At 38.9% G+C, this 16,543-nt stretch overlaps 1 protein-coding gene across 5 annotated transcripts in view; it reads left to right on the top strand.

The window, feature by feature from the left end:
• RNF144B (ring finger protein 144B) overlaps positions 1–15,821 on the top strand; it is a 168,817-nt gene extending 152,996 nt beyond the window's left edge. For all 5 annotated transcript variants that reach the window (XM_074335176.1, XM_019734276.2, XM_074335175.1 and 2 more), the window contains 3 exons: positions 1,573–1,717; positions 5,063–5,152; positions 6,315–15,821. In XM_074335176.1, the coding sequence (XP_074191277.1) occupies positions 1,573–1,717; positions 5,063–5,152; positions 6,315–6,455 (376 nt within the window). In that variant the 3' untranslated portion in view covers positions 6,456–15,821. The remainder of the gene's footprint in view (positions 1–1,572; positions 1,718–5,062; positions 5,153–6,314) is intronic.
• The last annotated feature ends 722 nt before the right edge of the window (positions 15,822–16,543 follow it).

The raw sequence follows: 16,543 nt of genomic DNA, 5'->3' as shown, positions 1-16,543 counted from the left end.
CATGGAGCTCTAACCGCCTGAGCCACCGGGCTGGCCCACCACCTACTATTTATATATCTCGTTCTTCCTACTTGCAAAGTGGCGCAGAGATTATTTTCTTACCTAATTAAATTGCCAGCTCGTGAGGTGTGCCAATCATATCAGAGAATACAACAATAGAAACAGCAGCCCTTCAGTGAAGTACAGTTCAAAATTCATAGGTACTAGGAGAAAAGAGCATATCTCTCAGTACTTTGTGCTCTGAAAAGATGGTGCCAAGGTTGAGATTGTGTTACGATGAGAAGCAATGAAATCTGTACCTTTCGGTAGGGAGGGTTTTTATGGCAGCAGCAGGGCCCAGAGTGAGAGACCTTTGTGTTTGATCCCTTGCTTTGCTTGAGGCTATGGCTGTTCTACATCAGCAAGAACAGAAATACCAGTGTTACAGTCCAGTTGGCTTAGTCACCCAGTGCCCTCAGAGTGTGTAGAACCATTCTTCAGGAACAGTCATGCTACCTCTCTATGGTACTGTGCTTGAATCTCAGACCATACAAATCAAGGGGAAAAAAAGAATCCAACAGACATGGCAGGCATGTGTCGCAATACCGCCTACATTTTCACTACCACCGCAGTAAGCTCCCCAAGCATCACAGGACAATGTAAAGATCCCAGAGGGAGGACTGAGTTCTGACATTGTCACTTGGTATTGGTGTGACCTTATGCAAGTCACTCAGCCTCTAAGAGACAGTTTCTCTATTTGAAAAAAAAGGGGGGGGGGGATTAAAATTGTAATTGTCCCACTGCTATATAAGGTTATTGAGAGTACAGAATTTTATGATAGTTTTGACAGTACTTTCTGAACTTGATGTCTCTGTGTCAGGTGGTGTTTTTGATTAACAGTAGCTAAAGTGCACCCCTGTGTTCTGGCTCACCCCACCTTCCCTCCCTTATTTTCTGTGCCCTTCTAGGCTGTGACCTTGTGTTGGCCTATCCATCTGTTTGGAGCAGGTCTTTTTAATGACATTAGGCATTTAAAGGATTATTGACTCCCGCCTACCTCCTCCATTTGTTTATTTGAACAGATCGTTAGATAGGTTATCTGTGCCTCCTTAGATCCTCAGCTAGTTTGTCTGCTGTGTAGCGGACTTCTTGAGCTTTTTGTTCAGACAGTGTGTGCTCAGGGAACGAAATAATAATTTGGCAAAACAATGGATTAAACCAGCTGTGGAAAATAGGATTATATCATTCACTCAAAGCCAAAGATAAATAAATTAAGGTCTTTTTTGTTTTGCATTATCTGGACAGCTAATCTCTGTTTCTCCTGTTTTTACCCCCACCGTTTCCCTAGGGGATGAAATAAGCACAGATAAGGAAGAGTTCAGGACCTACCTATCAGGGGCTCTAGGAATTCCATTGATGACCATAAAGTTGAGTCTAGAAGGGCATTATTTAACTAATTAGTTAAACCCAGCTCACTCTTCTCACAGCTCAGGTTAGTGTCCACCTTTGAGGTCCTAGCATTAAAAATAAAAATAAAAATCAGGCATTGTTTTCCATGCCCACCCTGTAATTTCTCATCCACTTTGCTTCTAGCGCCCTCTTTGGGACAGATGCAGATGCCCCCATTAAGCAGTGCCCAGTCTGCCGGGTTTATATCGAACGCAACGAAGGCTGTGCTCAGATGATGTGCAAGAACTGCAAGCACACGTTCTGCTGGTACTGTCTCCAGAACCTGGACGTAAGTTCCACGCGGCAGACTCTGCTCCGATGGTCTTTCTCCATGCTGTACCTGTGCGACCGCCGGTATCCTACAGGCTTTCCTTTGAAAATATTGAACCTACCTATTCTTGTCCTGCTAAAGAATTTATTTTTCTTAAGGAGACTTCCTGAGCCTGCAAAACCTCTCTTTGATGACCTTAGTGTGTCACCTAAGCTTTTAAGGCAAGCTTTTGTTTTAGGGACATTTCTGGCTTTTTTGGGCATTTTCATTCTATTATGTAAAAGACTGTTGTTAGCGTATTAGTTTGATGTTGCTCTTGTAACAAATTACCACAAACTTTTGTGTTAAAACAGCACACATTTATTATCTTTACTTCGAACGTTAGGAGTCTGATATTGGTGTCAACAGATTAAAATCAGGGTGTAGTTAGGGCTGTATTTTTTGGGGGGTGAGCTCTAAGGGGGATTCAATTTCTCAACCTTTTTCAGCTTCTAGAGGCTGCTGGCATTCCTTGGCTTGTGGCCTCTTTCTCCATCTTCAAAAGCAGCAACATCACATCTCTGACCCTTCTTCCATAGTCAGAGCTTGCAGGCATGCCCTCTGACCACAGCTGGGAAAGGACCCATGTGATTAGATTGGGCCCATCTGTATAAAACAGGATACTCTCCCCCATCTCAAGGTCTTAATTTAATCACACTTTGCAAAATCCCTTTTGCCACGTAAGGTAGTATGTTCACAAGTTCTGGGAAATAGGCCATGGGCCTTTTAGGGGAGCAATTATTCTGCCTACCGAAAGTAGGTTGTTTCTTTCTTTTTGAATTTAAAGAAAAAAGGCCATTTAAATCAGTGCTGTATCTCATAATTTAGCTGTCTCATTCCCTGGCGCGACAGTGGTATTACTTCTGTTTTTAGGGCTCCCTTCCCAGATAAAGGGATCTGGTGTAATTGTTCTTTTCCTGCACCCTTCATGAAGCATGTCTTCTCAAATTCAGGTGTAGTTTCATTCAGTCCTGTGCTAAGGCTAATGGTGACCTCAGAGTTAAAAGGTGGTGTGAAGGATTGTTGAGAATTGTACTGTTTTCAATTATAGTGTTTTAAAGCTTGGGGTAGCCTAAGTTATTTAAAGATATGTATTCCCTATTTTGGCAATTTGGACCTATAAAATATGTCCATATTAGGGTAAGCCCTCAGTCATTGTTGGGTGGTCTTTCTTTTCTCAGCTTTCCATTTTAATTGCTTAGTTTGCTTCAATAAGCAATGCATGCAGTGCTTTAGTATCATAACCACTCGGTGAGTGAGTGTGCAGTTAACACAGGACGCATGCTGGCCACCACCTGCCTGATTTTTAACTGAAAATTCAGTAAGTTGTTTAGGATGACATCTCTGAGTAAGAACCTTAACCAGCTTGACGTCAGTGTTCAAGAACAGGTATAAATTGAGGAGAAGAAAATTGACACTTTAGACTCTAGAAGCTCAGCAGCTCAGGTTGAAAGAAGTGTTTTCATTCTTTTTTAAAAAAATTGTTATAACCCCTTGAATTACAATCATTTTGATATTCGAGACCTTTCATAATTCCAAATGAGTGATCTTCTGAATGAGGCTTTGACTGATTGTACACTCCTCATGTTTTACAAATGCAATAAATCTTTTTTTAATTTTCCTTCGGGTTTAACCAGAATATTAATTGGGTTCAGATCCTCAAGGAGGCTGAGCCCATGAGGTTCTCCTTAGGAAGCAAGAGTGTAAGGGAACAAGTATGTGCACCAGATCTCTCCATCCTCTGGCTGAAATGTGTTTATGGTATGGTGTTGCAAAGAACACACTGTTCTGTCACTTGTACTGTTCTGGGACTTGAGATGAAACGGTACAGATGTTAAGTGCCTGGATACCCAGCATCTTTTTCTGGTCATTGTTTTCTGAGATCTCATTTTCTTGGTTTTAGCCAGGGGCACTGGCTTGTTGGCATTGGCTTGTTTTTTCTGTAGCTAAGTGTTCTATGTCAGATGGTGGTGTTGATCTTTGTTTATAGGAAAGTTTTAGAGCATGAATCTAGGAGAAGGGTGATTGTCCGAAAGCCAACCCTGAGACAGACACCAAACAGAGGGATTTTGAATTTTGCTCGGGCATTGAGGGTGTTCCTGCCTTGATCCTCTTCCCTGCTGTTTCAGAGGATGAGGCATTTTTAAATCTTCTGCTTTGGGAACCATGGTGACTTGTCCCATTCAGTTATCTCTTCTCTCTCCCATGACTTCAGCTTCTACTCTCCACTCTCTAGTCTCTAACTTATCCACCCATTCAACTGTATCCCATTTAAAAACAAGTAACACTTTTCTCAAGCCTACGTCTTCCCTTACTGCCATTCTATTTCTCTTGTTCCTTTAGCAGCTCAACAGCATAATCACCTTGAGCTGTGGACACTTACTGACCTCCAGTCATTGCTGTGTGCTCAGATTGCCACCTCGTCACACCCTGACTGTATTCTTCCAAGGCTTTGAGTGATTTCTTTTGGGTAAAATCCAAGGAACACTTCAGTCGTCCTCTTACGTAGAGTCTCTTCTCCGTTAACATCTTGACCGGCTCCGTTTCAGTGATTCCATCTCTTCAGGTTTCCCTTCTATATTTCTGGCTACTTCAGTTTTCTTTCCAGGCTCTTCCTTGACCCATTCTTACATGTTTGTGTTCGGCAGCCTCTTTGCTTCTCAGTCCACACTCTCCCTGGGTCATCTCATCTACTCCTGTGTTTTCTTTCACCCCTGTACACTGATTCCCAAGTCTTTTCTCCACATCTATGTAACCAGCTGCCTTTATAACGATACTCCGTGAATGTCTCAAGTATCTCTCAAGTTCAACATGTCCAAACTGTGGTCATCACCTCCCAACAAAATCCATCTCTGTTGTCATTTCTCTCAACAAAAACACTGCCTTCTACCCAGTGATTTTCTCCCCATCTGTGATTTCTTCTCACTGTTTCCCCACCTAGGTAGTTACCTTCTTAATATCTCATGAGTGCATTTTTCTCTTTTCCATCTCAGTCACTGGCATTTTATCACCTTGTTTTCTTTGTACACCACCTTTTAGCTGTCTTGCTCACACTCCTCCCACTCCGTATCACACCTCTGATAGAGCTACCTTTCAAAGATAATTGGTCAGGTCATTAATCTCTTTTAGACTCATTCAACAGTCTCACTGATTAGATCTATTTTCACTGGTGATTTACAAAACTACTGAGACATAGTCTAAAGATGATGGGTTTGGAATTCCTACACCAGAAAGAGCCTTCCCCTGAGGTGATCCGATGTGGTTAGTATCCAGCTCACTATTCAAAACTGCATGTTTACAGAAACTGCTCTCTTTGTTTTTCAGAATGACATTTTCCTCAGACATTATGACAAAGGGCCATGCAGGAATAAGCTCGGCCACTCAAGAGCCTCAGTGATGTGGAACCGAACACAGGTACCCTGACCTTAAAAGGTGTATGAAATAAACCAAACCAGACTTAAGGTGGCTTAAAAAGTCTACCTGTTAATCCTCCCTGCTTTACTCCTGCTTACCCATTCTAGGAGGTTCGGAGGAGTCCTGGGGAAGGGTTAGGGAAAAGTAGTGGAGGAGCTGCCTGAACTTAATTCATGAGCACAGGACTGTTGGAGAGAAGTGGAGGGGCAGGGCACCAGAGCAGCCAAGTAATTAACAGTGACCTGCAGAATGAAGGCAGATGTTCTTTCTTCCTAAAAAAAATGGTGAATGACTTTCCTAAAGTCCTTTAAGGCATATTTGCTCTGAAAGGCAGTGCTCTAAAACACGTGAGCCTCTGCTGGGACATCCATCCTTCTGTACATGCCATTGTGTGTTTATGGGACAGGTTCAAAGGGAGTCCTGGTTTATTTTTAATAGTATTTCATATTTATTAAAGGCCCTGTTCCTTTTGAAGGAGTCAGTGTTAATAGGCTAGTAATCATTATTAACATCCCTATGAGACTGTTGAGGAAACTCAGATAGAGAGCCAACACCAACATTTCATGATGTTACTGAGCTTGTGCCAGAGCCTGAGTTCGCATTTGGTTTGTTCTTCTCATCTTTGATTTAGTCTTTGGTATCTTCCTGGTTTATTCAGTTCAGACCATTGCTGGGCACTGGCTGAAAGGTCCCATAATTGTAACTGTTTTTTGTGCCCAAGATGGTGTCTTAGTCACTTCAGGCTGCTACAACAAATTACCACAGACTGGGGGGCTTCAACAACAGAAATGTATTTCTCATGGTTCTGGAGACTGCGAATTGGAGATCAGGGTGACAGCAGGGTTGGGTTCCGGTGAGGACTCTCTTCATGATTTACAGATGGCCATCTTCTCACTGTGTCCTCACATGGCAGAGGGTGGAGAGAGAGAAAGCAAGCTCTCTGTTGTCTCTTCTTATAAGGGCACTAATCCCTTCATGAGGGCTTCACCCTCATATCCTAATTACCTCCCAGTGGCCCCCGTTTGCAACATCATCGTATTGGGGATTAGGGTTCCATGAACTTTGAGGGGACATAGCATTCCATCCATAGCTGATGGTATAGTATACATATAGGAAAATGTAACTGCTGAAATGGGTTTTGTGTTTTTTCCTAAATTTCCAGGTGGTTGGGATTCTTGTGGGCTTGGGCATTGTTGCCTTGGTGACTTCCCCCTTGCTGCTCCTGGCGTCCCCGTGCATAATCTGTTGTGTCTGCAAGTCCTGTCGGGGCAAGAAGAAAAAGCATGACCCATCTACAACCTAAAGACCTCTGTCTATATCCGTGTGCCAGAGATGTCTTATACACACGAGACAGCACAGTGATAAAGCCCCACTTAGTGAACTGTCCTCCTTCTTCTTGCCAAACTTTGGAAGTGCCTCTGTGTCCAGACTTTAAACATACCTGCCCGCCTGTGGCATCCGAAAACGCCAAGCAGTGGTGTGTGTGTTCCTGTGTAAAGAGAATCGGGCTCTGCAGCCCAGGCTCCGTCTATGGAGCATGTCAGAAGCTTCAGGTTCCTGGGGAGAGACTAACACATCATCATTTTATCATCTGAAGGATCCCACTGGACTATTCAACTTCCAGCCAGATTCAAGGAGCCTGAGTAAACATCCAGTAAAATAAAGGTGTTGTCATGGTTGGCAACACACATGATAACTGAGAAGCCGGAGTCTGTTCTGTGTTGATTTGACCACCATGGGAAACATGGGGGGAACCGATGGATAAAATTGTTTCAGGGAAAATTCTCAAAAGTGCGATAAAGCAGGCTGCTTATCTTAGAAGTCGATATTGTGGTTCTGCCTCTGCCAGCTACTGGGTGTGCTTTCCCAGCATTCCCACGGTGACTTGGCTGAAACACAATAGGTTTCTCCTTGTGTGATCTCAGCTTCAAGCAGGAGAAACTGCTGTGCAGAGGGAGTTGTCCCCTCCCAGTAAAAAGGTTTCAGCATGTAAAACAATATGGTCTAATTTAGTCTCTCTCCCTTGGCAAGTATAACTTGTTTAAGGTGATAAACTCTTCTCTTACAGCCAATAGCTGCAGTCTACAAGCTTGTTTTACATGAAGTATATGGATGGAGTGGCAGAGGTTCAAAACCTTCATCAGAGATAACAGGGACTTTTCTTGAGCTCTGTGTTCATATACCCAGTAGATTTAGAATTGGACCTTAAAAAGTACACACCAAGAGTGAATATTAAAATCCACACGTACATTTAGAATCCATATAACTTGCTGTCTACCTAGAATTTCTATCCATTGGGCATGCATGGGTATACACACAAAATAATATTGTGTGTTATTACACACAATAGTACGCACAAAATAAATGTGTAGGTAAAAGGCGTTCTACTCGTATATTTCCTTCTGTGACTAATATGGTTTATTTGAAATCAACCTGAAGATTTTTTGCATATTATATATGTAAATTTTGGTTGAAAGTTCTTAACTTACCCAAAGGTGTAGACTCACAAACATGACTCTTTTAAAACAATGTTTAGTATGACATCATGCCATCTCAGTTTGTAAAACTTGAGTATTTTCAGACACAATTCAGAGCAGCTGTCTTGTCAGCAGAGTTTAGTATCTGTTAAGGCAATCTGAATACTTTCCTGTATGTACAAGGCACTGATAAAACCACACAAATATGTAAGAAAGAAAATGTTAAAGCTTTATAATCTTTAATAGTTTGGATTTGTATCACCTCATTGTAACTAATTTTTCCCATTATACCCTTAGTCAGATTTTGAATAAATGGGTTTTGAAAGGTCAATAACTTTTTCTCCAATGACAGGATGATATAATTGCCATTAGTAATGTAACCTGGTGCCTCATGAGAACTGTATTAAATGTTAATGGAGAACTCTCCTGGAAGCCAGGGATACCACGTCAGGAACTATCAGGACATGTGACGTTTTCTGAGGTAACTGGATAACTAGATTATTAAATTGCTGCTATCCTGGACCTGTTAGTAAAGAATGATGCTTTGCTTACGCGTATGTAATGGAATGTATTCTTAAGTGGTGATGTGTATATTTAAGGAACTTTAATTCACATGTACATATTGATGTCTGACATATGTATAGTAGTTTTGGTCATGTATATTTTTATTGTTTTGGTCATGTATATTTTACAGTTTGTATAGCACATTGATGAGAACTCGGGGAAAACTTTTGAATGGCAGCCAACCTTAAGCATTTTTAATCATTTATTAGAAATTTCTCAATGTTAGGTGTTTTTATGTTCCTTTGAAACACTAAACACTTCAGGAAAAAAATCAATACTGTCTTCTATCAATGTGTTTCATATTAGTATAAATATAAATGTACATGTATTTGAATTATTTGCTTTGTCTTACACTGCCTCATTACAGTAAAGGGCATTTATAACTGCTCAGGGGATCACAGGAACTCAACTGAAATTGAATTTTTGTATCAAGAATGTCAGTAGTGGCAATGTACTCCTCCTCCATTAGTAAACTCTCCAAACTTGGTTCCACACAAAATCTTGAAACGGGCTGATTTCCAGTAATCTAAAAGGTTGTGTTATTAGAAGTGGAGCTCCGCAATTTGAAGTAAAGTGGAAGAAAACATCTAAGTTATTTCCTCAGCAAAACTGAAGGAACTTGTCAGAGATACTATAACAGAATTAGCTACTTTTTTCTTTTTTTCTTTTTGGGGGGACTGTTTGTCACACAGATTTGAAATAACTGAATTTAAGTTTTTAAGTATTGAAAAGTACCTGGAAAATCGTGGCTTCTTTCTTAAGTAGCTGAACAAATTGGCCTGTGTAAGATCGTCAGAATCAACAGAGACCCGTTGGTAGGCAAAACCCAAATATATCTCTGGTGCATCAAAGGGTAAGATGTAAGCCGATCTAGAGATTTTGTTTATAAAAGTAGAGAGCTGACAATTTTGGTAACAGACTGATGTTGCCATTTTGGATAATTGGCCAGTGAAAGACTTTAACCTGGTCTCCTCCCTCTGTTTGTGAACTTTGTCCTTTCCTAGTGATTCTTGTTCTGTACTAGAAAGAAATCTGGTAATGTTTGGATGTGTGGCAAAAACCTTTGTGTTTAGAGTGGTATAGTCCATTTGAAATAAAAATAAAAAATCATTCACCAAAAATATAATCGATACAATAACCCAGCATCTAGAAACACTACTGGATGTAATGGCACAACATCTAGCTTTTGCTCCTTCTAGGAATTTTTCTCTTGTTCTTAGGCAGGGAGGTGAGGAGGAAAGCCATGTGGGAACACATTTTAGAATCCTAGGTATCCTGTTTGTTCATGCCATGGATGTTTGCTCTGGACTTGAAATCTCTCTTTTGAAGGAAGTCTTTGAAAAATGAATAATTCACAGTGTGAATTTCCTTTTAGCCTGCATAACAAAAGTCTTACCTATCCAGGTCTGAAAATTTACATGTGTATTTGAATATAAATCACTGTTACTTGGAATCCCAAATTGTCTCTTAAAAATTATTCAGAATCTAAATATGTATTATTTTAGACTCTCCTAGACAGTGCTTCTAAAGGACTTTCTGTTCATGAATGGATACCTTTATGTATATAGAATCATGTATGTATGTGTACAGCTTTAAAGAAAATTTCAGAATGCCTTAGATGAATGACATTTTATAAAGCTGTCACAATTGATATCTATAGGCTGTTACATCTCATGTTGATTTGTGGTCTGAAAACTTGTCACGTATTTAAGAAATTGCTGTCATATTTTTTCAATTACTTGAGAGGAAAATAGCTGTTTTAGTCTCTCTAGCCCCAATAAATGTGGAGCAGGAGATCAAGTGTGTTAACTTTTGTTGTGCTGCATGTTTCCAGACACGTTCAATTTTATCATCTAGGTCGCTATTAAAACCTAGGCTCAGAATTGACAAAAAGTACCAGAATCTTCAATTTATGGAAGTAACTCATGCTACCTTTTTTCTTAAAAGAAATGGGAGTAACTGTAATGCTTTTAGTTGTTGCAGACTTTCTTGTATGTGTGCTATTCTAAACTGCCAGTGCACAGGCATTGATCCTTATCCAGAGAAATAACCAATAATTTAGGTCTTTGATCATTCTAATAAAAAATACCGCCGGGCATCACAGTCATTAGTTCTGTAAAATAAGGGTTGAACTATATACTCTCTAAGGTCAGTTCTAACCTTCCAAAAGTTTATTAAAGGAATGTGTTTTCTTGTCACAATATTTTAAAAAAGGATTTACATTAGAGAGTTAACTTAAGGTCATTTCCATTTGATTAGTACTCAAGGCAGGCCTCCCCTAAAGCTAAGTGCCAGAAGTTGGTTAACAACTAGAACTTGTGTTTCTGCAAAACTGAAAGCTCACATTCTGATACTGGTGTTGATGCCTTTTTATTAAATATTAGATGTTTCTAGTATGATACCTGACTGCTGAGGTTTATAATTGACTTATAAATTGAAATTTCATTTTTTAATTCAATTTTGAGGAAATCAGTAAGATCATTTTAAAACATTTTGAGTTATGGTTTCTTAATTTGCTTAATTGTCTCCTAGAATGTCAACATTATTTCATTTTTAAAGTGTGCTTATTGTTTGCTAAACTTGAATTTGCATTCCCAAAGACTTATTGAATGAACAATTTTATACAGCAGTGATTTTAATCAATGCCTAATCAGCAGACTCATTGCAATGTAAATTATGAATCTAGTGAATTTGGAGGAGAATTGTAATTAGGTTGTTCAGTAATTCAATTATTTCCATTTGTTAGGTAATAAATCTAGGTTTTTTTCGACTTTAAAGATACTATCCAACTGTACATTTGAGAAAAATTAATTTCAAGTAACAGCAATGATATGTTTATATATGTCTACATATACTTATTTATTTTTTAAAGCTGTTACAAATGAGGTTTAACATATACTTTTTAAAGAACTTTGAGAACAATCCTGAGATAAATGGAACAGATCCATTTCATAGAAAAAGCAATGGTTTTGTGTTCATGTCTTGCTAAGGGTCATATTATGAGTGGCAGCCACAAAAAGAATGCCAGATTCCTTGAAAGTACTCTAATGCCCTTTCATTCATCAGTAATTCTGAGCCTTTACTCCCATATATGTGAGTTCCAAGAGAATGTACTCCCCTTTCAATTAGTTGCATCAGTGGCCGTAGATGCAAGAGAATAACTTATTTCAAATAATTGTGTTGACTCTGTTTTGGTGAGTTTGACAGCATGCCTATCGCAGATGGCCATTCCCTGAGATAAAACCCAGTCACTCCATGAGGTTCAACTGGAGGAGAAGGGCAGGTGATGGAAGGTGACTCATTAAATAACTAGGTGGTGTGTATCTGACTTGCTAACGTTGCACCTAGAATTATACTTACTTCAAATGCCAAAATGTTTGCCTCTTCCACACAAATACAGAGTACATTCTCAGAGGTTCCTTTTAATGTTCACAATCAAGACTCAAAGCGATGGTTAACTTAGGTCCAAATCCTTTCCTATTAACATCACTAGCTTGTACTCCAATGTGTACTTGTGGCCTATCATTAAATAAATTAACTGACTGGCAGTTTCAAAAACAAGAAATGAGGCTCTAAATAGTGAACCTATTCGAGGAACTTCTGATGTGTATAAAGAAGTTATGTTTTGAATCCCATTTTCTGCTGTTTTTCAATTTATCAGTACAATTTTATGTTTTCCTTTTTTTGTGTGTTAAAACTAGAATTTAGGCTGTTGATGAGAAGGAGATTAAGTCTAATATTGGCCATTTTACCTGGTAGTTCCTTAATGACCTGGCATGATTCGAGGGGTATATTTTCTTCTTGGAGAAGTGCATGGGTGGTTAATATTAGTGCTATTGCAAACATTCACAAAAAATGAACACGAAGGTCTTCTTGAGGTGAGTTACGAGACTTCTGATCATTGATCAACCTGGACTTACTTTTGAAAGCCCAGCCAATTTGTTTAACTAAAAGCAAACAAGTCCAGAAATCCACACATCACCCTGCGTGGTGTGTCCCAAATTCCAGCCTGGCCCTGGGACTTTGGCACCACAAGGGCACATGAACGGAGTATTGGGAGAGGGTTGGCAAATGTAGTGTCACCCTGGGCACAGAAGCAGTAAGCATCCTCTGTTCTCTCTGCCCTCTGCCAATTCAGGCAGAGGGGGTTGGGGAGACAGTCACCCAGCTTGCAATAAGATGACTTCAGTTCCAGGCCTGACTTTGCTCTTCACTGGTGGTGTGGTACAGGGCCAGCCGTTTATCATACAACATCATTGTATCTGGCTTAGCTCAGGCTTAGGAGGAGTGTATGAGATCATGAATGTCAAAGTGCTTCTAAGTGTTTGTTAGCAGGCGAGAGGAGCCATTGCAGTCCTGTGGTACATTATACTGTGTGTACTATAGCTATGAGTGTGGGTAACAAGTTTTCAGCCAGACACCAATCCCAAAGGAGAGGAGGGGGGCTAATAGATTTCAAACTTGTAAAAGTGCATTGAGGGATGAATGACCTCAGTAAATACATTGTCTTTTTAGATTTTAAAAATTGTATTATGTTGCTTTTTCACAAAGAAGCATTTCACAAATAAACATTTAGCTAATGTTATGCTCAATTAAAATGGAGGCTATCTGGAGAGAAAATACAGAATTCTTATCAACACAATGATTTTGGTTTACTGTAAAAAAAACACTTGCATTTACATAATGCTATATGGTGTGTGAAGTACTTTCAAGCACGTTTCATTTTGCTCTTCATATTATACGACTCTAGAAAGTAGATGTTAATATGCACCTCCCCCAACTTACAGATGGGATATGAGATTCAGGGTCTAGATGACATGATACAAGGTCATACAAAGGATTAGTGACAAAGCTAGAATTTGAACCTACATCTTGCATGAGCCAACTCAGGACCTCTGAACATTATTTTATTTTATTTTGAAGTGGCTTAAAACAACGCAGTTATTACCCTTAGTTTCTGTGCATCAAAAGTTTGGCATGATGTGGGTGGCTTCTCTGCTCAGGGTCTCACCAAGCTAAAGATCAAAGTGTTAGCCAGGTGTGTTCTCATTTGGGGCTCAGTGTTCTCGTCCAATCTCCCCGGTTGTGGGCAGAATTCATTCCCTTCTCCTACCTTAATGCAGCCCCCTTCCTCTGCAAGCCACATCAAGCCCTTCTCAGACTTCAGATCTCTTTGACTGCCTCTTCCACATCTCTCTGACCTCCATCATTTTATATTTACAGTGGCTAATGGGAACATGTTTATGTTTGTTGTTTTCAATAGGAAATTAACTTTTTGCTGTTCTCTCTCCCTGCCCTATGAAGCCCTAAGAAACAGTTTGCAGATGTGATAGTATCTGCTAGAAGAAATCACAAACTCAGGGGAGAGGGGGAGCAATAATATCTAGCTTCTTACAAAGGAACCTTTGATCTAAAGTTTTAATTGAGCCAGTCATGACCAAGGTGTTAGCAGCAACCCTGCTACTGGAAGGCATCCTTGGGAGGACCACTTGGTTTTTACATGAGACGGATTTTCCCAAATGGACTTAGAAGAAACCTGATCTCGTTTTTTTAATTTAATTTTTTCTAGTATTTTTGAAAATGTATTTTTCAATTACAGTTGACCTACACTGTTATATTAGTTTCAGGTGTACGACATAGTGATTAGACATTTTATACCTTCTGAAGTGCTGATCTCATTTTTTTAACAAATTTTCAGAAGATTCAGAATTGGATTGATCTCATGTTGGATTCAGGAAGGACAAATTTCAAGAGCTGGTTTAAAGTACAGGGTGGTATTTCCACTCAAGACAGACCAGTAAAGCAATGGATTTGAGTTAACCAGTTGCTGCCTGTTGCTGAGGTGCCTGCATCGAACGTCAAAGTCATCACCTCTTTTTCTTTCCTGCCCCAGTGCAGTAATACAGAGCCTGTCTGATGCTTTAGAGGTTTTGAACTAGAATGGCGATTCTTCTGACTAGAAATGGAAGACTAGAAGAGGTGAAAGAACTCTAGTAATCCCTTGTGGATTTGGACAATTTACAATTTATCTTGGTCTCCGGTTCCTCAACTAGAAATTTGAAAGTGATTGTTTTCTGGGTTCAATTCAAATCTAACCTTCTGTGTAAGATGAAAAAAACAATACCGGCAGCCATGGTGTGACCCGTATACACAAGAATAGTTAGCACAAGAGAAATTCTTTTAGGCAAGGAACAGATAATTGCCAGAGAAGCCTCTAGGCACTAAATTATGAATAATACCAGAAACATGTGAAATACATCAACAGTTTATATAAAATAAATTCAAAGAACAATGGTTGAACTTCATGGTTGGTTTATAGCTCTTAATGGCTGAAAAAGACTTACGACAAAACTTGCTTGGGGAATTTCAAGGAGCACATTTCCTCTAGTACTTATGTTAAAAACATTAGAACCTCAATGTCTTATCTGAAGCACACAATGGACTATTTCTTCTGATTGTGTCAGTTTGAGGATTCTTTTTAAGATTCAGTTACTCGTTGAGTAATTTTTCTCTATGTTTCTAGTACACATTACATGTTCTGTGAATTTCAATAAATTTAAGGTAATATATGTGTTAATGGATGGTATATGGGATATATGATATATCTATATCTATAGCATCTATAGCTGTTCAAATCAGACTAATAAAGCAATGGATTTGAGTTAATTAGTTGCCTGTTCTTGAGCGAGATATATATATATGTGTGTGTGTATATATATATATATATATGTATATGTGTATATATATATATCACACACTCATGAATATGTGTGTGTGTGTATGTGTGAATGAGTAGTAGATAGGTATATAGATAAGCACATCTACTTAGGTATGAAGACATTTTTATTCAGACTTAAATAATAAGTTTCATTTTCAAAAGTAGGACACAAAACTACTTCTGCATTTCAAAAACAGTAAATTATTGTCACCCCAATAAATTAAAAAAACACACAAAAAAACCCAGTAAATTAAAAATTAAGTTAGATATTTAAAAAATGCATTAAAAACGTTTTTATTTTTTAACTAAAATGTGTTTATTTTTCCATGTATTATTTGAAACCCACAATAAGCTGTTCTTACAGATAATTGTTCCCATTTGTAAAAAAATGTTTCCACTTAGGGCTTTTAACATTTGAGAGAAACATTTAATTTGAGTGGTTGTACTAAAACTCATTATTCGTATTTCTGTTTGATGTCACAAATATATCGTAACCAAGGAAGTAAAACAAAGACTTGAAAAAATTTTTAGCCTTAATTTCTATTACCCACTTTAATGAAAACAAAAATGTATGTTGAGTGCATCTTAAAATGGAAATGATGAAAAAAAAGAGAAATGATTCTATTTTTTTCTATTACCCATTTATAATCTATAGGGTATTTCTCAAACGTTTCCACATAACATCCTCAACGAGTATAAGAACACGAATTCACCCCTGGAAGGAAGAGAAGATGACCTGACCCGGAAATACTGCCCAAAGTGAACTGCTGAGGACTAGAAACTTACTTGACAACTCCTGTTTTATTGTCTAACTTTGTCTTTAAAATTCGTCTAAAAATTATAATCTAGTTCATATTATTTAAAGATAACATTGTATATTACCTAAGTAAAATTAAAGTCTTAAAAATGCTTCATCTTTATCTTGTTTTCTCCAGTACCCAGTGTACCTCTGGGGTCCACCTAAGCCTGTTTGAGAAACATGGTTCTGAAGCTGAACACTGAAGAAGGCACGTCTATTTGGTTACCATTATCATTATGAAACTGTAGTCAGTGTCTTCTTTGTACAAATGAATATATGGCAATGAGTTGCTTAAAGTTGCTCAGTCTGGTTTAGGAGAAAGAACACATTGGGCTATAGAAAGATAGCAAGTCCTACCTGATAAATGCCAGGAGAGTGGCACAGACATGTGTTATGGGCATGTGGAGGAGGAAAGACATGGCTGAAACTTTTTGGTTAGGGATTTACAGAAATGGTACTGGATCAGGGCTTTGAAAGACATTTAGGATTGTGATTGCAAGGAAGGGGACAAGGGTGTTACAGAAAGGGGACATGATGAAAGCAAGGTGGCTGGCTTGGGGAGCAATAAATAGCTTAATTAAATTGAAACAAAACACCTGCAGGGCATAGGAGAGCCGTAAAAGGACAAAGGAAAGAGAGACCCTTAACTGCCAGGCTTAGGAGCTGGTGGTTCTTGTTACAGTGGGGAGTCACTTAAGGATTCTGAACTTGAGGGGGTGATAGATGCAAAGGTGGGAGGTATAGGAGGTCAATCTGACAGCAGTGCATTGGCTGAATTGTAAAGGAGCAAGCTGGAAGTAGCAAGACCAGTTAGAGGACTAGTGCAATAGTCT

The sequence above is a fragment of the Rhinolophus sinicus genome, linkage group LG06, assembly GCF_036562045.2.
Source record: "Rhinolophus sinicus isolate RSC01 linkage group LG06, ASM3656204v1, whole genome shotgun sequence".
Classification (NCBI taxonomy): domain Eukaryota; kingdom Metazoa; phylum Chordata; class Mammalia; order Chiroptera; family Rhinolophidae; genus Rhinolophus; species Rhinolophus sinicus.
Note: the sequence above shows the minus strand (reverse complement) of the source record. Positions and strands in the feature narration are given on the sequence as shown.